We start from the raw sequence: 19,925 nt of genomic DNA, 5'->3' as shown, positions 1-19,925 counted from the left end.
CTGTAACTATTCAGAAACGTTTGTCTTCCAGAGTTACTTGGAGCAATCATTTCTGTGGGCTTTTTAAAATTTCATTTTACACGAAATCTCAAGAGCCAATGTCCCATTAATCCAAGACTTGCAAGTTACAAAGAACTAGACCGAAATATTTAAATTCTCAACATTTGCTTCCAGGGGGATTGCATATTTGGCTGTAAAAGTCGCGATTTGCAATCTCTGCTGAACTCCTCTGATTCACAAAAAGTGAATCACAAAAGGGAAATTTTGTGACTGAATAAATAGCTGTTGCGTAACCCACCTGATGAGGGGTAGAGTATTTTTCTGTTCTTTGATTGGAAGAGTATTGGAAGACAACTGTAAGTAGTCAAAGCCTCACTGACTATAAACACCCCTTTTTCCAAACAGAATTTGGATTAAGCTCAGTGTTAGTTCGGAGTGAGAGTCAGAAAGAAAACAAACGGGTGCCAAGCCTCTGAAGTAAGGTGTCAACACGAACGGAAAGTCACCAATGCACAGCACCGATAGCTACGCGCTGCAGGAGCTCGGGAACACGTTTTGAATAACGAGCTGCAGAACTCTGCAATCCATTTCCCGGGAATCTGCAAATCGGCAGGTGGGGGAATCCGCTGAAGCTGTTCGTTTCCTTGCAAACGCTGCGCAGGGAGGAGTGACCAGGCAGTGGCGGAGCCATCGCGTGCCCAGCGGCGGAGCCACACGTGCCCAGCGGCAGAGCCCCGAGCAGGCGGCAGCGGAGGCACCGGCTGAGGGCTGTCCTGGCCCTGCAGCATGTGCACGGCTCCTACCTATCGAGTCTGAAAGACACGCAGTTTTAAACAGGGATCGCTGCTGTCCTCCCCAAAGGAAAAATCTGTCAGAACACCAGCTGCCTGTGCCCCGCGCCGAGCCTTGCCGTCTGGCTGCCACGTGCACACAAGCGGGGCCGGGCACAGCACCGGGTCACAAGCACGTAAGGGGATCTTCAAGAGTGTTTATTTGGCAATTCTTCCCCCAGTTCCCAAACACACACACGTGGACCTTCACAAACACCGTCTCCTGTACTTGCCTGGGCTCAGCTACAGTGAAGGCAGCAGCAGTACCCCCACTGACCACACTCACACAGCTGTGCAGGAGCAGACCCATTGAACGCAGGCAGGGAAGCAACAGCTGGGTAAAAAAGCCACTAAAACCCTGATGCAGGATGCCTGCAATAGCCCAGCCAGATTTTGAGTTCAACTAAGGTGTCCAAAAAAGAGAGTATTACAGAGAAGAGCTCCAGAGTAGCTTCTACAGGCACCAGAACTGCTTTGAGAAAAGGCCTTACATTTTTCCTGTATTTCATGTTTTGGGGGATATTCCAAGCACAGAGTCCCTTGAAGAGTAATCTGTCACAAAAGCGATGCAAAAGGCTGCTCAGCATTACTGCTGAAGTAATTTTTATTTTGCAAATGGAGACTCTGAGTTGCAACAACTAATATCCGTGTCTCCATTGTTACGAGTATTGCTTATATGTGGGAACCATTTTGCTAACACTATGAAAACACCAAACAATTTATTTAATAAAAGCATTTTCCCCACTGCAACTCAAAAGTAAATAGCTGCTTAAAGCAGGAATCTTTCTATTAGCCCTATTCCTACAGTACAGTTCTGTTCTCACTGTTACATTAAAACCCTTTAATGAAACGGAAACCATTAAAAAGCATGAATACATGTTTTGGGTTTCTGTTGGCTGGGACTGGCCTCTGCTCCAGGTGTGCAACAAACGCATGCTGGGGTGACGCTGGCAAAGGCCACGATAGGCTTGACCACTCTCCTTTTTGGAGTATTTCTGACAAAAAATGACCTGCTAGGTGACTTATTCATGTCTCCATCACCTGGTGGCCACACGCCAAGTAGCAGAGCCAGGAAGAGCACAGCTGGCACGCTCACCACGTACCACCCCATCAGAAAGCACAAATCCAGACATGAAGCCACAGGGGTAAGAGCAGCCCCATGACGTGCGCCCTGCAAAGGGATGCAGAGCCAACCGGGATGCTGACCTTTAAGCCCAACATCTATTTTCTGTAAAGTACGCAGAGAGCCCTCAGTAGTCGTTCCAGTGAGATTTAACTAAAGTGGGGGGAGCACAGAGGATAAAGACAGATCAATTTTGCTCAAAAATTTTAAATGAAACACTCCTGTTTTGGAAAGAATTTCATTAAGGTGAAAATATAATATAGAAGTACCCATTTAGGAAGAATGTGCCATTAATTCTTAGCAGTGTATGCAGACGGGAAAATTGCATTTTTATCTAAATGGTTTTTCCTGCATAACCCATTTACAGTATTCTTTTACAGCTCAGTAATGGGAACTTTTCACATTTCTATTCGGGCCAGACCACGGTAGAAGGCAGAACATTTCAAATATAACCCCTTAAAACAGATTCCAAGAGAAGCTCCACAAAAAGGAAGAGAAAGGCCAGTACAGCACATCTTAAAAGGTGGTAGGAAAAGGAAAGGAAAAAACCCTCCACCTTAAAGATATAAGCCAAATTTTTGAGACCAAGAGGAAAAGGAGGTGGTTTAGGTGGTTGTTTTTTTTCCCCTAAGGGGCAAGAAAAGGTTTGGTCTTTTCCCCTCTTCTTCCTGGCGTGAAGCAGAAACAGCTCCTCTTCAGTGTAGTCCACAGTCCCAAACGCACACAAAGAGCACAACGGTGCCGCCGTTACCACTTTGAAAAAACACACAGATATTCTGAGCTGTAACAGTTGCTATTACATACAATGAAAAAAAATGTAGGCTATGAAAAACTATTTTTATCATCATAAACAAATGCTCATTTCTCACTACAAATAGTTTCACACCATTTGAAACTGAACATAATCTAAACAATAATTTCAAACAATTGATGCTGTGATCCAAGTTTGCCTGATATACTGCCATCAGGCAATGAGAATGAAGTCAAGTAAAAGCAAAAGCAAACTTGGAACTGACTGAACCATGTGTTACTGGGTTCACCTAGTCTAGCACAAATAAAAGCAAACATGAAATTCAAAGCTTTTTAAAGTCTTGATTTCATCACCACATATCTCAAACTCAAGTAAACACAAACCAAAACAGTACACTGGCCTTGTGCTTAATAAACAAATCGACTGATTCTCCAAATAATGTAGCAGGGCTCACAAAAGAAGTTAAAGCTGTGTGTTTTCTAAGCATTGTTCTTTTGACATTCTTCACCTCTTTTTTTTTTTTTTTTACCCCTCCCATGTTGGCTTATTAGCTTACTTCCAAAAATTAGTATAACAGAAAATTTTATCTTTCAAAACAGATGTTTAAAAGTGCAGCAGTTATGGAAATACAATTGGACAATGAATAGTTTTTATTCCCTTTACCTAGCCATACTCCTCACTGCAAAGCAGTAATTACAGGAATATACTTCTGTTTTAAGCTTTACTGTAAGCTCTTTCCAAATTTAAGGCCAGCAACCAACCCTTCATTATGCTTAATAGGTAGACATAAAAATGTAATTGTATCACAATCTCTCCAACTGCATGCTTCTCCAGCTCCTGAAGCTCACACTTGTCTGAAAGGAAGAGAGTTTTTATTCTTCTCTGTAACTGAAATGTTTCAGCACCATTGGCGCAAACCACTCTAGAGAAAAAGCTACACCAAATACGAATGGATTTGGACAATTATTTGGAGTAAAACTCCATTGCTTTGTTAAATACCCCACCTTTCCCAAGTGGTGTTTGTCAGCCCACCGCAGGCAGGCTCCTGGGCCACCCCAGCAGCCAGGCATCCACTGAGCCAGGGTGGCAGCACCCACATTACAGCAGCAGCACCCACATCACGGTGGCAGCACCCACACCAGGGCAGCAGCACCGCCTCACGGCGGCAGCACCTGCATCACGGCGGCAGCACCCACACCAGGGCGGCAGCACCCGCATCACGGCGGCAACACCCGCACCAGGGCGGCAGCACCCGCACCAGGGCGGCAGCCCCAGGGAGCCCGCAGCATCCAGGAGCCCTGCAGCTGCCAGCAGCAAATTTGTTTCTGCAATTCCTGTAAGCACCCCAGCTGAAGTAAGTAAAATCAGGACGCAGTACACTAACTTGATTCATCTACATGACAAATCACTTTATCATGTAATATAGAATATTACTTTGCATGCACGAAGTCTGGAAGTAAAGATAACCCACATAACTGAGGCCACTCCCAGGCTCCCTGTGGCTTCTGCGGCCGCTGCCCCGTCCCCCAGCAGTTCCAGAGCCATCGCCACTCGTCCCCATTTTGCAGACAGCTACAACATATTAACAGACGATGGTACAAAACTTCCTATCGACAGCAAATAATAATAATAATTAAAAAGTACCGGAATGAAGAAATGCTTTGGTATTCTCTCTTTTTTTTGGTGATCTGCCTATCTTAAAATAGCTCATACGAGATTTTAATTATACTTTGAGACAGTCCTATTTTTTCCTCTGCCTCTAGAACGACAGCGTAGTGGAGAGAGCACAGGGAGTTGGGATGCTAGCTGTTTCTCCCAGCATAAAAAGAACAGCATGTGCCTATATTTAGAGGTAGAGAAGGGAACTACAGCATCCAGGGGGGGTGGGGGGGGTGGATGAAAATCACACTGATTTTATCTTCAGAAAAGCACTTGTGTTTTTGGTTTGTTTAAATCAAGAATGCGTTGCAAGTGTTTGACCCTATATCCAGTAACAATAAAATCTGTTCCATCATAAAATACCAGCTGCTTTGCACTCTGAATGGTAACACTATTTTTAAAGTGTTTCAGAATTATTGTCTCATAGATTGTGGTAATTTTTATTATGATTACTGGGGAATTCCTTTTTTGTTGTTGTTGTTGTTGTAGAATACAAGCAACAGGGACATTTATTACTTTCTTGCTTTTAAAACTGGCATTTGGTCTGAAATTTGGGCTATGCTTCAGACCAGGCAAAAGAAGTTTTTCAGCCTAACATTTTGGCACTAAAAAAAATACCAAAACAAGCGAGTCAGATCAAAAATACCTGTAACATCAGATGCAAAAAGTTACCTGACTGCCTTACGGGCCTAAGGGATGCCCTGTTTCTAGCAACGCTCCGTCAGTACCACCCTAGGTTTAGGTGATCCCGGAGCGCTGTGCCGTACCGGAGAGCTCCAACCTCGGGGTCGGGTCCTGGCCGGGCAGGATCCCCCTCACCCAGAGGAGAGGAGAATCCCACCCATGGTGATGCCTCCACCCCCAGATACCTGACGCATCTCACATCAAACTATTTCCACATCATTTTGGTTTCTTTTCCTGTTGCTCAGTCTAAGAAATTCATTTAGAAATTCACTCACATACTAGGTCAGAAGTGCCGTAACGGAGGGTTTGAGGGTTTTTTTCCAGGAGAGGAGAAATGCTGCAGCAGGGAGGGCAGTATGGCTGCACCATCCCCACCAAACACACCAGAGGAAGAAGTAAACTGTGCAGAAATGAGATTACCAAGTGGGACGAGACGCTCTCAGCTCTTCATTCCCCATGCCTACACACATTTCCCAAGCACCGCAGCTGGGCCCCCAGCTGCACGCTCCATTCCAGCACCGTTCAGTCCCAGCATGCCAGCCTTTGTCGGGCACCCAAGCGCCGAGACTCATCCCCAGGGTCCCTCCGGCTCCACCGGCGCGCGACCCCATCGCGCACCCCGCCAGCATCTTCTGCCACAGCCACGGTGGCACTGCGGTCATTGGGCCACGCGGCTGCCAGCTTACCCATCCCCGGTAAAACAGCTGCGTGGCCAAACGACGCCTGTTTTATCTCATTTGGACGGTTAATCTTTTAGCAGTGGGAACATCTCCCAGGTTTCTAAAGCACCGTGTCAATTTATGGTGCAATAAATATGATCTTAAATAATAAAAATAATAATAGAGTGAGACCTGAATATGGACTCCACTGCATTCTAAATCAAACATAAACCCAAGTATCCGTAAGTGCAATGGTAATGACTTGACCAACTGTGCCATCTAGCCAGGAGACTGGAACACTCAGGCAGACGCTCCCTCTCCGCCTGTTTCACCAGACAATCGAGCATCACCTCCAGCAGCGGATGGGAGGGAACACTCGGTCCTGATCCCCAGGGACCGGCCCTGCTTGCAATGCACTCACATCTGCGTCTCTTCGACAGCCTTCATCTACAGCATCCTCTGCTTTCCGTGACTTCTCTCACCCAAAACCAAAAGGCTTTAAAATGTCATTATAGAAGAAGACTATACCCACCCCCCCAAAAAAATATTAGTTGAAGATTTTTCTAGGAAAGAGATCCTAAAATTCTGACCAGATAATAACCCCAGTCCAGCCTTCATTTCCTATGTTAATAGATCAATTTACATCTTTCTAGCAAAATGGTTTCAGGCTACATTTAAAAAAAAAAAAAAAAAGTCATGCCTTTCCTCTTAAACTGCATTTTGGGAGAAGATTAAGAGGAGGAAGGAAGGATATGACTGTTTCCAGGGTTTTTTAGTGTATTTGCTTCACAAAGCGAATTAATATTCCCAATTTTAAATCGGGAGTATATTCTTAATTAGGGTATGAAATGTTTTAAAATTTTCTTCACTTTACAAATGGCTGCTTTTTCAATTAACTGTGCTTCCTCAGCCTCAGGATGATCTTTCTATTAGCAATACAAATTCTTTCTAATATTTTGTGAATACTAATTCACAAAATTAATTAAATGCAGACTTAACTCCGCAAATATACATTTTACCACAAAAAAACCCGCTGTCTCCCAACTACTGACTGATTACAGGCTTTTCTGTGATCAAGAGTATCACGTCCTAAAGGCCCAGCAGTCAGAACTGAAGGTAAGAGAGTTAAAACAAAAAAAGGTAGCAACTCAGTTGCCTCATCTCGCTTTTTAAATGCTCCAAGCCAGGGGGAGGGGGGGAGCACATACAAATATCCAGAAGTTCAGGCAAAGTGGCCATGAGAGCGCGGCTGCAGCGCTGCCCCTGCCACAACACTGCAGCCGGCGCAGCCCTTCGAGCTCATGCATGTGTTGTTTGTGTTTAAACTCAAATAAACTGTATTTATTTTAATGTAAAAAAAACCCCAAAATCCAACCCCCAACTATCAAAGCAGCACTTAAACATAACCAGATTTCTGCTTACCAAACCAAAAAAAAGCTTCTTTAGACAAATCTTAAAAGCTAATAAAAATTGAGACAGCACAATGTCATGCACTGTGTTGTTACGTTCACATACTAAACAGACACAAACAGATTTCCTAAAATTTAAAATAAACAGACATAAACTGCACAACTAAAGGCTCCCAGCAGAAGCTAAATAAGCAGACAAGAAACAGTTCATTCTCAGGAGCTTCCCCTGACTGATACGTATGTGCATCCTGGGGAGTGAAATCATAAGATGTGATTAAACAGTTACTGTCTAACAGGGGCCAGACAAAACTTGGAAAAAAACTTTATTTAAAAATGGCCAGCATGGGTCAGACCCAGCCCTCTGGGAAAGGGATGCACCTAGCTTTGAGTCAGGTGGCTTGAAAGGGCACAAGCCCAGGATACGTGGCTGCTGAACACAAATACTCTTACGAATACGCTTGCACCATTACAAAAAATAACTCAAGTATGGGGGAGAAGACTACTAGAAAAACAGCAACCTCAGTATTTTTGCATCAGCATATAGATAAAAAGTGCAATGCTAGGAGAGGACATCTTTAGAGCATCAAGGCTTACAACTTATTACATCAACTAAGGAAAATGCATTCACTGCATACATATGGTTTTGTCATTTGCCAGGAGATGAGCAGAACATGAAGACTTAGAAGAGAGGGCATTGCCGGGGGGGGGGGCGGGCAGAAGAGGGGTTCTGATGAGGGGGGTAGCAAAGCAGTATCATCTAAAACGTTCTCTTTGAAGTATTAAGAAAGTCAGCTTGTAAAAATTAATGGATTAGACCTCCAGCTGTTCAATTCTCAGCTTTAAATTTAAAAGGCATTTCACTTTGGAACACTGGCACATAATCCACAAAATAATTTAAATTTGTAAAAAAAAAAGCTTTAAAAAAATGTTTGCACTAAAAAAGACTTCTAATATTTCATAATGTTTTAACTGCACCTACACAAAAGTATTTGCAAAGGAAAAGCAGCTAACTACAAAGAATGTCAGTACCTTTACAAAAGCTAGTCGTGTCATCACTATGTGCAAACTGGCTCTATCTACAGAATAGCAAAAATTCAGATTTACATTTTCAAAGTTGAGAAATCGAACCAAGACCAGAAAAGCCAGAGCAGACCTTAAATTTCCTGGAAGATTCCACAGCCTCACCTATTTAATTTCCATAGGGGGTTCCCTGCCCTGCGTCCCTCACCCAAGAACCGGTGCTGAGGAAGTGCACAAGCAAGCCCCGTTCTAAATATACCTCATTAATGGAAGCTCTCCTTTTAAAAACATCCCTCGAACAAATGAAACAAGGATAATTCTGTATTTAAATAAACACCACATCAATCTTGAAAATGTCCTGCAAACCATAAGCGTGTCTTTACGGGTGCAAAATTGTTCTTTTCAAGGACTTAAGATTTGTCAGTGAGGGGTCTGACAGCAAGCGGCCGTGCTGGGCAGGCAGAGCCCGGCGCCCAACGCCCGCTATCCGTGCCGCCTGCATTACCCGTGCCGCCTGCGTACAAAGCGCTCCAGCCTAAAACATGTTAAGGACGATCTATTTCATGCTAGTGATAAATCAGGGATGGGTCCCACTAGCCACAACTGGACCGGTCTCATTTAATATCCTCAATGTGTTCTAGGAAATATGTAATTAAAACTGTTTATGGTATTTCAGTAAATGTAGCATTCAAAAAGCCTATGTGTTAGGCCACCTGAAGATTCATTTCAGAGCTGGCTTTACACTTTTTGTGGATACTCTACTCTCACTTGTCTTTAATAGAAATACACAAGAAACCACAGACTAAAACTGTACAGTAATTTGTCTAGTACTAAAATTTTATATGGTCACATAAAGAGATTTTGCTGTACCAAAACCTCTCCCTGGTACAGAACATTGCGGAAGCTGGGAGTCAGCTGTTACAAATAAAAAGCAGCCCACATATTTTCAGGTCAGACTTTTGTTTAATGCCTTATCCTTTGCTCTATACAACTAACAATAAACTGTGTCTGTAGGTACTGTGGGTTAATAATGTTTTTTAGGAAAAAATTATTTGCAGTTCTATGGCAGAGCATTCCACTAGGTCATTGGTAAAAAAAACAGGTATTGCACATTAAAAATTAAGAGCAGACATGGTGTAATACATCACAGATCAGAATAAATCTATGCTGTCATCTAAGCTCATATATTAAGTCTAATTCATTTCCTTTTACATCACATGTAAAGATCTGAAGCACATTCACATACCAGTTTCAAGAAATATATCCCCCAAAGTCTGTCTCATGCACTCTCTCACAGCACGCATGTACAAAACAACCCAGTTAAAACTTACCTCACAACTAAACATGCCGTTATAAAATGGGCCGTGACATTCACAAAAGCAAGCATCACGATGCAAACCAAATTTGTGATCTGCATTAACTTGAATACAGCTAGACTCTCTGCTAAAATGAGCGGAACAGGTAAATGTAAAGATCAAAAATTAAGACAGACAGACAGACGAGTGGATGCGAAGGCAAACAGAGGGACTATGGTAGTTACTGAAATGCCAATAAATTCACACACTTTCTGCATTCAACATCTTAGTGCATTATAGCAGCAGCATCAAACACTACTGAAAGCTCTGCCCCTTGCCTTCTCTAGTATTTGCCACAAAGGTCTACAAACACACTGCTGCAGGACGTTTATAAAACAAAGGAAAACATTTCTAAACAGGACTATTTTCTAGTAGAAAATACTAAAAATTATAGTCGGTCAAAGTAAACAATAGAGTGTCACTGTAATTTACATGAAGCCAAGCCAAGCAGGGGCAACTTCTCAGTAATTATATTTTTTTTTAACAGGTCGGAAGAGTTTAAAGGATCATATTAAACCCAAACCTAATGCCCACTGAACTCTCTCCTGCGATACGCAACAGGAGCATTCCTCCCTCATAAATCTGCATGCTAATCCAGATCATTTATTAAAGATGTGTATTTCATATCTGTGGAGTATATCGCATAACTTCTTGGCAAAGGCAACAGCATTTTTTCCCACTAACTGTTAAAATACCTCGTGTAAGTTTAAACAGCCCTTTCAAGCAAACAAAGCAGCACCGGGAATCACAGATCCATGGCTGCAAAGTGCGCTGAGCTTCGTCACTGAACTCATTTCCAGCAGCCCTTACTACAGCGCAAACCTGTTCCGAATCACATACTGCCTTCAGTGATATTGTTTGAAATGCCTCACCAGAGGTCTGACAAACTCGGTCTCGGTAAACAAACCTAGTCCCTTGGTAAAGCCTCCAAAAGAATTCAGCAGTATTTAAAATAAAAGCACGCAGCAGAACATACGAGGAAGAGAAAGAAAACAAAGGCTCCCAGCTGCATCTGGACCAAATTTGACCTTTGTTAATGTTATTTGGTAGTCATTTACCGATGTTACGTACTGCTTCGTCAAGAGTTCTGGCCTGCTGGCTCATTCAAATGATAGGTTCAGTGTTACGATGAAATATTAACAAAAACTCAAAGATGAAAACTAACCGTGCTGCACTGCATGTGCCCACCAGCGCGGACGGACGAGTCCAGCGGCCACCGAGCAGCTGAATATATTCTCAGTTTTTCCAATCAACGCTCGCACAGTTCTAGGTTACATATTGATGCCTTCACCTGACATCTGCAGCGTGGGACCTTCACAATTTCAATTAAAAACTAAAACAAAACCCCACCAGCACTTAATTACTGGGTTTCTAGAGAATACTAATCAACATTTCACTGAAAGGGAAATCGTCCCGGTTCAGTCAAACCAGGCAAAGCAAAACCCCACCGAACTGGCCCTGCGTTTTAAAGTGAATTTGATCTGGTTATTCTTTGTTAGCTAGGGCCGCGGTGCTGGAAGTCAACACGACCTCTCCAGACTCAGTATTATTATACCTCACTCCCAGCTCTAGCTGCACGGCAGAGGAAAATATGAAATTCTAGAAAGCATTTGGGGGGGAACACGACACACCAAACCATCACCCACTTCACATCAAACATGGTAGCACAAGAAATGATGTATTGGAGAATACTCCTTATGGAAAATCACATTTCAGCGAAGATCAACATCCAGCCAGCCCTGACAATGTTAAATTCAGAAACAAAATGCAAACACATGCACAGAACTCGTAAAGGCTATCACCAAAGGATGTAGGTGTGTACTTGTTACACGGGCACCTACAGCTCAGGTGTCTGAAACAACATTATCTGCTCCCATCTACCTTTAAAATTCACAGCTCACACAGATTGCTAGATACTAGCAAATCATTTTTATGGCATTATGAGAAAAAAAAAAAGCAAAAAAAAAAGCAGTAAGTCTTGAGGAATCCGACCAGCCGTTAAAACAACTCAAACAAGTTGTTTCACCCAGTAATCCCAGCATTAACAGAGTATTTGAAAAGTTCCCAATTCTGTTGCGTTTTGGGGAGCCTATCCGTTCCCAAGCTGCCCTCCACGGCCGGCAGCAAAGCTGGAGCCTGCGGTCCCTGGCGCAGGAGGAGCAGCGGGAAGGCAGCTGCCGTGCCCAGCACTCTGCTGAGGGGCAACCTGCCCTCTGACACCCGCCACCCCCTCCTCCATCCTGCCCCGGACCCGCTGAGCAGCCGATGCGGATCGCGGCAGTGCCACAATAGGAATAAATCACCGAACGCCTTCCCTCCCACCACGGCAGGTGTAATTAAGAAGCCCACCAACAATGCCTATGTGTTGGTGAGGGAACTGGGGTCTAACGACTAATCTCACCCTTAACAATACAGCACAGTAATGTGAAATGGTGAGCACTCCCCCAGCGCAGAACTGCAGCGCGTTTAGGAACCGCTTGAAATTTGGAGGAGTGCTGTCTGAAGGCTGCGCGTTCAGCCTGCACGCATACACCAGGGAACTGCTGGAACAGACACCACGAATGCAAATCCCAGCCGACCAAAAAGGTTTAAAATCTCACTCGCTGGATAAATAAAGCCTTTTCTTAAACACAGTCTCAAACACTCGGGGGTATGCCAATGGAAAGCTAAATCATTTCTACTAACCGAGGAGAACAGCCTGTTTTGTTTCACCTATTGTATCTTTACCACTTCCAACAACAGTTAAAGTAAATTCTCCACTGGTCTGTATGAATTTCCTCATCTGAAGAACCAGCCCATTCAAATCCTTCAAGTGACTAAAGTGTGAAACAAAACGAGTGCCTCTATGCATTGTTGTAAAACTGCTTTGCTATTTTATGTTAAGCCTCCGAAATACTAAAACATATCCTTATATAGGAACACTGATTAAATGGTTTTCCTTCCAAGTGATGAACTGTTTCAACAGCAACATTGTGGTTATCGCAACCAGAAAGCAATTACTTATTTCACTAGATGTTACTAAGTATAGCGGTGATCAAAGTGAACGTAGGAGTGCTTAAAGGACATTAAAGCAAGCATTGCTCCATATGACACATATACACAAAATATACGTAATTTTAAGCCAGATTATGCTTTTAATAAATGTGCTGCTCAAGATTAAATCCCTGCTGAGGACTTTTTTTTTTTTTTAAACCCATGAAATTAAGATCTATGGAGTAAGTTACTCTTAAAATCTAATTCTAAATAGCGCATGGTGTTGAGATCTGCATGTCTGTATGCGTGTGTGAGAGTGCACACATAACGGGGGGTGGTGGTGGTACGTGTGTGTGTGTGTGCGTGTGTTGTGAGAGAACATATATATGTGTGTGAGTCTGCCAAGGTAGAAGTGACAGGAACTGTGATTTGTGCTAACTAGCTATTGATCCAGTCAGATCTAGATGTTGTGTACAAGAAACAATAAAAGAGAAGGGGCCAGGAAGGATGCTGTGTGCAACTCCATTTAAAAATGGAAAAGAAGGGCCCCAAACAAACCAATTTATGTCCTTGCCTGGGTGAAGCATGGAGAATGCTGATGGGCTTCCTAGAGTCTGCTGTGCATGCTAAACACTCCCGCTTGAAATGAGTCTCCTGCGCTGGGCATTAAACATGAACAAAGAGACAAACCATGGGGGCTAGGATTCACGCTTCAGAAACCCAAAGCTGGAAAGCCAACCAGAACTGGGGGTAGGAAATTGCCCAGTTTTCAAACCATCTCCCTTTTGATTTTCCTAACACCTTTCTCAGCAAAATTACTAAATGTGGAAGACTGTAAAAAGTCACTCTGCAACCACCAAACGTAATGAAAACAATTTCAAACTACACCAGCAGTAGCAAAACATCAACTTTCCTAGGCACAAATAATGAGGTTATATTGCGTAAATTACGCACGTGCACTTAGAGCACATCAAAAAATTGCCTGCGAGCATTCATACAGCAGGTACACGCACGTGCATCTATTGTAATATTCACGCACACCATCAGGCAGTTTGTAAAATATGGCTTTGATAAGAGAAAATAGAAACCAATTGAAGGTATAATCATCTTTATCTTAAACAGCGTTTATAATAGAGGGCTTTCCATTAAAATATTTTTTCCCTGAGCTTGGGGAATAATGGTGCCCTCTGGACACAGGGAAGGACCAAAAATTACAACTAATGTTGAAATTAAACATCTGTCAACTAAGCAAGTTTTACACCAGCAGACCCAGAGCTTTATTTTAAATTGCCTTTCTATTAAAGAAAAAAAAAAAAAAATCTCAAGAGCTTTTCAGTCCAGTATTGCGCTGCTGGCAGGCTCTTATTGCAAGCGGGGAAATACCTGGAAGCGGAGGGACAGCACCGCAAACAAACGCCTGTGTTCACGGTTTAGGAAAATCACTTTGGGAGAAAAGGCTGGAAGGTTCAGCCAGCACGGGGCTCTGCGAGAGCCCCCTCCTCAGCACTCCGTGCCCAGCAGGGCTCTGCGGGAGCCCCCTCCTCAGCACCCTATGCCCCGCGGGGAGCCCCTTCCACAGCACCACCCTCTGTGGCCCCCTCCACAACACCCCAGGCCCATCATCACAGCCGGGGCTCTGCCGGGAGCCCCTCTGCTCAGCACCCCGCGAGCCCCCCGAGCCGTGGCCGCCGCAGCCCTCGGGGGGCCGCTCCCCAGGTGTGATGGGGACGGGGCTGGCAGTCCAGCCGTCACCCGGGCCGGTCGGGCAGCGGGCACTTCGTCCCTGCCACTGGCCACCCGGCAGAGCCAGCCAGCATCCCACAGCCCGTTCCCAGCATCTGCCGAGGTCCCCACCGGGGATGGAGCGGGCCTGGGGCTGGCGTATGCCCAGCATCCCGGTGCTGCAGCCCCACCGCTGCCCCTTCCCCAGGCAGCCCCCCACGCCCTCCCCCAGGGGCCAGCACCCGCGCGGGACAACCAATACCTTCTTTGCTGGGGTTCGGAGGCTTGGGCTTCTCCCAGGGCGCCATGGCCTTGTCCTCCTCCTGCCCCTCCATCAGGGCCTTCTCACCAGGCAGGTACCAGGTGGAGTTGTGCTCCGCCATCAGGGAGTCCAGGTCGATGGTGCTCATGGCGCCCTTGACACCCTCCGAGCAGCAGCTGCCCAGGTCGCTGTCCCCGTTCTGCCCCGCGCACTCCCCCTTCTTGCTCTTCAGCCCCAAGGGCTGATCTTCCGAGATGCTGAACTGCTGCCGCTGCAGCTGGATCTGCGCCTGCAGGATCTCCAGGGGGTGGATCTCGTCCTGGGCCGAGGTGCTCGTGGGGGTCCGCACCTGCTCCATGCTTGGGGTGCCGGGGTGGGCGCCTGCCGTGGTGCTGAGCCCATAGCTGTCAGGGGTCGAGGTAGACGTACTGAGGAGGCTGAGGGCCAGGGGCTTCTGTCCGTTGAGAAGTGCGTGCTCCCCGCGGGGCAGCTTGGGCGAGCCGCTCAGCAACGGGCTGCGGGTGGGCTTGGAGGCGGCGTTGTCGGAGCTGGAGGACACCTCGTCCTCGTTGCCGTAGCTGGTGCTGACCTCGTCGGGAAAGTCCACGTGCGGGGAGCTGCCATCCGACTTGGTCACGCTCTGGATGCCGCTGTCCAGGGAGGACATCAGGTCGGGCTGCTCCCCCAGCAGCAGCTCACCACCCTTGCCCCAGGAGGGTGAGGTCAGGGGCTTGTCATGCGGGGTGCCCCCACCACGCTCCGCACCCGGAGCCCCCGGTGGGCCCCCCCGCCACCGCCGGCACTGCCGGCTGCCCCGGGCTGACACCGGCCCCGCCGCCCTCCGTGGCCGAGAACTTCTCGAAGAAGGTGCCGGGGCTGACGTGCCCGCTGTCCCGTTTCCGGCGGCCCCGCCCCCGCCCGCCGCCCGCCTTCCCCTCGCCACCGGCCGCCGGCTCCAGCGCGTAGCCGGGCGAGAGGCTGCTCTCGGCAGGCAGCAGCGGGGCAGCACCCGACGCCTTGCCCGCGCCGCCCCCGCCTGCCGGCGGCCCTGCCGGAAAGTAGTCTGGGGCGGCGGGTGGCGGTGGGTCGGGCTCAGCCTGGCTGAGCTTGCGCTTGGCCTCGGCTGGGCTCTTCTTGTTGAAGGTGACGTTGAGGTTGGGGGCACCCAGGCTGGCGATCATGTTCTGGCAGGCAGTGGAGAGGGCGGCCAGGCAGCTCTGCCCGAAGACGTTGTCCTTGCTGGCCGGCTTGCTGAAGGAGCCCAGCGAGAGGGCGCCCAGCTTGCTGGCGGCGGGCCGCGGCGGCGGTGGTGGCGGGAACTCAGGCGGGGGTGGCGGATAGGCGCCCGGCGAGGCGCTGAGGGCAGGTGCGGCCCCATGGGCCGTTGGCTGCCGCGCTGCCGCCGCAAAGGGGAAACTGGGCTGGGCGGCAAAGTCGGCGGGGCCGCGGCGCTCAGCGGGGGCGCTGGGCAGCGCCACACCACCGCCCGGCGACTGCAGCTGTGAGAGGCCACCCATGGCGGGCGCAAATGGCGGGTGGACACCCGGCGAGGGCAGAGCCTGCGCCGGCCCCTCGCCCGCCATCCGCAGCGGCTCCTGCAGCCCTAGCCCTCCAGCACCCGGCCGGAAGAGCACGGCGGTGCCGCCCGGCTGCAGGCCCAGCTCGTGGGGGGCCGCCTCGGCCGGCAGCCCTGGCGCCGCCATGCGCCGCGGCAGCAGCTCCCCGGGCGGTGGCGGCCCCGCAAACCAGGCGCTGTCAGGGGCCAGATGCGGCGCCGGTGCGTCGAAGCCGCGGCTGCTGCCACCAGCCTCCCGCTCAAAGGCAGGCGGGGGTAGGCCGCCGGGCGGGCCCACCTCACCATGGTGCCCCAGCTGCTGCAGGCTGGGCGGCCGCAGGCGTTGCTGGCTGCGGGAGGCCATCTGCTTCATCACCAGGGCTGCGTTCTGGCGCTGCGCCAGCGCCGGGTGCTCGGGGCCGCCATGTGGCAACGGCCCCCCAAAGGCCTCGGGCGCCGGTGGGGTGAACTCGCCCGGCAGGCCAGAGTAGGCCGTCGGGGAGAGGTGGCTCTCCATGGTGGGGCCGTGCATGCCGCTGCCCCAGGAGGCGCAGCGCTCGACGCCGGGGTTGCCAGGGAAGTCGAACCGCGGCCTCTTGGCGACGCTCACGTAGGGGGCATCGAAGTGCTGCAGTCTTTGATTTGGTGGCTGTTGCGGAGGAGGGTGCTGCATATTAAACACGGGGTCGGTGTAGGGATGCATATTCCTGTTCTCCAGTCTGTGAATAGGGTATTCAAACTGTGCATGCTGGTTCTGCATTATGGGCCCATTGTCCTGCAGGTTGGGGTTGGGAGCGTTGGCTTCTGTTTGCTGTTGCCTAGGGATGGCTGGCGGGCAGGAGTTCTGTCTGGCCAGCAAGCCCGGCGGCTGCTGCGGCGGTTGCGGCGGCGGTGGCTGCTGCTGCTGCTGCATCAGCGGGTGCCTGGCGCTGGCCCCTGGTTCCAGGCCGGCCGACATCTTCCGCGCCCCCCCGAAGCGCTCAAAGAAGACGCCGTGCTGCTGTGGCGGGTGCGCCTTGGCCACGGCCATGCCCGGCGCTCGGGGCAGGGCAGGCGCCCCCGCGAAGCTGCCGCCCGCTGGCACCTGCCGCCCGCCGCCGTAGTGCGGCAGCTGCCCCTCGGGCTCCGACGGGGAGAAGACGGGCAGCTCGAAGTGGCCGGCGGGGCCGTCGCCGGGGTAACTGTATTCCAGCGAGTCCACGCCACCCTGTGCGGGCAGCCGCCGCTGCTCCAGGCCGTGGGGCTCGGAGGAGCCGGCCGCCGGCAGCCCGTGGAAGGAGGCGGCGCGGTTGGGGGACTGGTCGAGGGGCAGGCAGGGCGCCGGCACGGCGTGGCTGGAGGCGCCGGCGCTGTGGTGCTGGAAGTCGGGCAGGTTCCCGGGGCGCTGCTGCCCGAAGCCCTCGCCGCCCTGGCTCTCGGCCATGTGCTCGTAGCCGTCGGCGAACGCCGTCTGCCCGCCCAGCGCGCCGCTGTAGCCCAGGAGCCGGCCGCCGTGCACGCAGGAGGCGCCGGGGTCGGGCCCGAAGTTGCCGCCGAAGTGCGGGGGGTGCTGGTGGGGGTGGTGGGCGCCGCCGTGGCCGCCGTGCGGCTGCTGCCCGCCGAAGAAGCCGTGCACCGGGGGCTGCATGCCGCCGCCGTGCAGCTCGGCGGGGCCGCGGCCCGGGAAGCCGTAGGCGTCCCCGGCCAGGCTCATGTTCATGCCCAGGAGGGGCGGCTCGCCCAGCGCGCCCAGGGCCGGGTCCACCGCCGCCGCCGCCGGGCCGCCGCCGGGGAAGGCCGGCGCCTTGAAGTGCGCGCTCATGCTCAGTCCGGGCTGGCCGAAGCCCCGCTCCGCCTGCCCGCCGCTCCGGCCGCTGCTCTGCGGCTCGAACTGCTCCAGCCCGAACATCCTGCGCGGCTCCTCAGAAGGGCATGGCCGCGCCGCGCCGCGCCGCTCCGCTCCGCCGTCCCGCGTCCCCCGCCGCCCCGCTCGGCCGCCCCCGCTCACATCCTGCCGCGCCGCCGCGCCGCTGCCACCGGCCGCCCGCCCGCTCTCACCCCGGCGGCGGCTCGCCGCTCGCTGCCGCCCGGCACCGGCCGCGCTGCGTTGCCCGAGAGCCGACGGGGCGGCGCGCCGCCGCTCATAGGCTCCGGCGCCCGGGAGCTGCGCGCCGCATCGCCGGCCCGCCGTGCGCTGCCCGCGGCTCGCAGGGCTCCGGCGGCGGCGGGGCGGCGGGGCCGGTGCGGGCGGCGGGGGCCGGCGCTGCGTGCGGGCGCTGGGAGGGCTGCGCCGCGCTCCCCGGCGCGCTCCCTCGCTCTCACCCGGCGCTGGCGGAGCAGCAACAAGTTTTGCATTTCAGCGATGAATTTCAGCCATCGGGGCTGCGCCAATGAGCGCCGCGCGGCCCGGGGCGGGGCTCGCCGTTAAGGTGGCTCCGCCGCCCCGCCCGCCCTCCCGCCGCGCCGCTCCCCGCGGCCCCTGCGCGCAGCCCCGGGGTGCTGGCGGCCCGGCCCCGCCGCGCGGCTGGCAACGGCCGGGGGGGCTCCCCGCGCCGCCCGCCCGGGGGACACCGCCCGGGGGACACCGCCCGGCGGCCGCGGGCTGGGTACGGAGCGGTACCGCCGTCCCGGCCAGAGGAGGCCGGCGGCGGGGGCCGAGCGGCGCGCCCCGTCGGGCCCGCCCGGGCGGGCAGCCGGAGCCGCGGGCTATGTGGGGGGGAGCGGGACACCCGCCTGCGCCCGGCCGTTACCGGGAGCGGGGCCGGCAGCGGCCGGCCCCCCCGCGGGGCAGGGCACCCCTCGGGCGGGCGGCGCTCCGGGTGCCGGCGGCTCGCACGTGTCGATGGTTTAAAAAAAATCAAAATGAACATGACTCCCACCAAAAAAATGAGACCTATAAATAAGCGGCCGAGAAGTATTTGTATATGGCAGGAGAGTTTTAAAGGGATTTTTTTTCTGCAGGATCAGGATGCTGCGCTGTGATTAAATATTGATTTTGTGTAATTAGTTTTCATGTGAACTATCCTCCTTGCTGATGGCTTGGAGATTTCAGAACTGGAGAAGAAATGGAATTGGACATGGAAATTATTACTTAGCCAAGTGACGGGGGGGGCGCGGGGTGCGGGGCTGGCACCGGGGCAGCAAATGAAGTGCGCGCGGCCCGGCAGCGGCACAAAGGAATAGGGGGGGGGGGGGGGGGGGGGGGGGGCTCGGGAACGGCGCCCACGGCGGCGGGGTGTGGGGGTAGGGAGCCGCCGGCCCCTGCACCCTTGTGGCCCCGCAGAGCGGCAGCGGGCCGGGCCCACAGCGGCTCCGCAGCCCCCCGGGTCAGGGCAGGGCAGGAGCCCCCCCCTCCGGGCAGGGCAGGGTCCCGCCCGGGACCGGGGCTCCCGCCGCTGCCGCCGCGCACCCTCTGCGCCTGCGTGCGCGCCGTCGGAGCCGGCTCTTGCGAACGGGCACAGCGCCCCCTGGCGCCCGCCCCCCCCCGCCGCCGCCCGGCCGCCCCCCCCCTCCTGGCTGGCAGGCAGCCGCGCCCCCGGGCCCCCCGACGGCGGCCAGGAGGGACGGGGCAGGGCCCCGGCGGGGACCGCCTCGGGGCATCGGCCCCTCCACCCTCCCCGGCCTGTCCTGCCGCGCTCGTCGGGCGGCCCAGCGCCCCGGGGTACGGCCCGGTGACCGCCCGGCCCGCTCTCCACCGGGGCCGCTCGGGGCTGGGGGTGGGGGGGGGTGGGGGTGGGGGGTGTGTGTGCTGGGGACAGCCCCCGAGGCCTGCCGGTGGGCGCAGAGCGGCGGCATCCCCGGAGGGCAGCACCTGTCCCTTGGGGCAGCGTTTAACGTAGCCGGGGGCATCCCAATGGCTCACACACACACACACACACACACCCCACCCCCCCCCCCCAAGCCCCTCTTCCCATGCTCAGAACAGCTTTCTGGCTTTCGTGGGA

General features: G+C 52.5%; 1 protein-coding gene across 1 annotated transcript in view; it reads right to left on the bottom strand.

Annotated features, from left to right (window-relative positions):
* MN1 (MN1 proto-oncogene, transcriptional regulator) overlaps positions 1-18,348 on the bottom strand; it is a 41,297-nt gene extending 22,949 nt beyond the window's left edge. Inside the window, 2 exon segments of the mRNA XM_055796684.1 lie at positions 14,448-15,205; positions 15,207-18,348. Coding sequence (XP_055652659.1) covers positions 14,448-15,205; positions 15,207-17,890 — 3,442 coding nt within the window. The 5' untranslated portion in view covers positions 17,891-18,348.
* Between the last annotated feature and the right edge of the window lie 1,577 nt (positions 18,349-19,925).

The sequence above is a fragment of the Falco peregrinus genome, chromosome 2 (assembly GCF_023634155.1).
Source record: "Falco peregrinus isolate bFalPer1 chromosome 2, bFalPer1.pri, whole genome shotgun sequence".
Lineage (NCBI taxonomy): Eukaryota > Metazoa > Chordata > Aves > Falconiformes > Falconidae > Falco > Falco peregrinus.
This window is presented reverse-complemented; position numbering and strand designations above follow the sequence as displayed.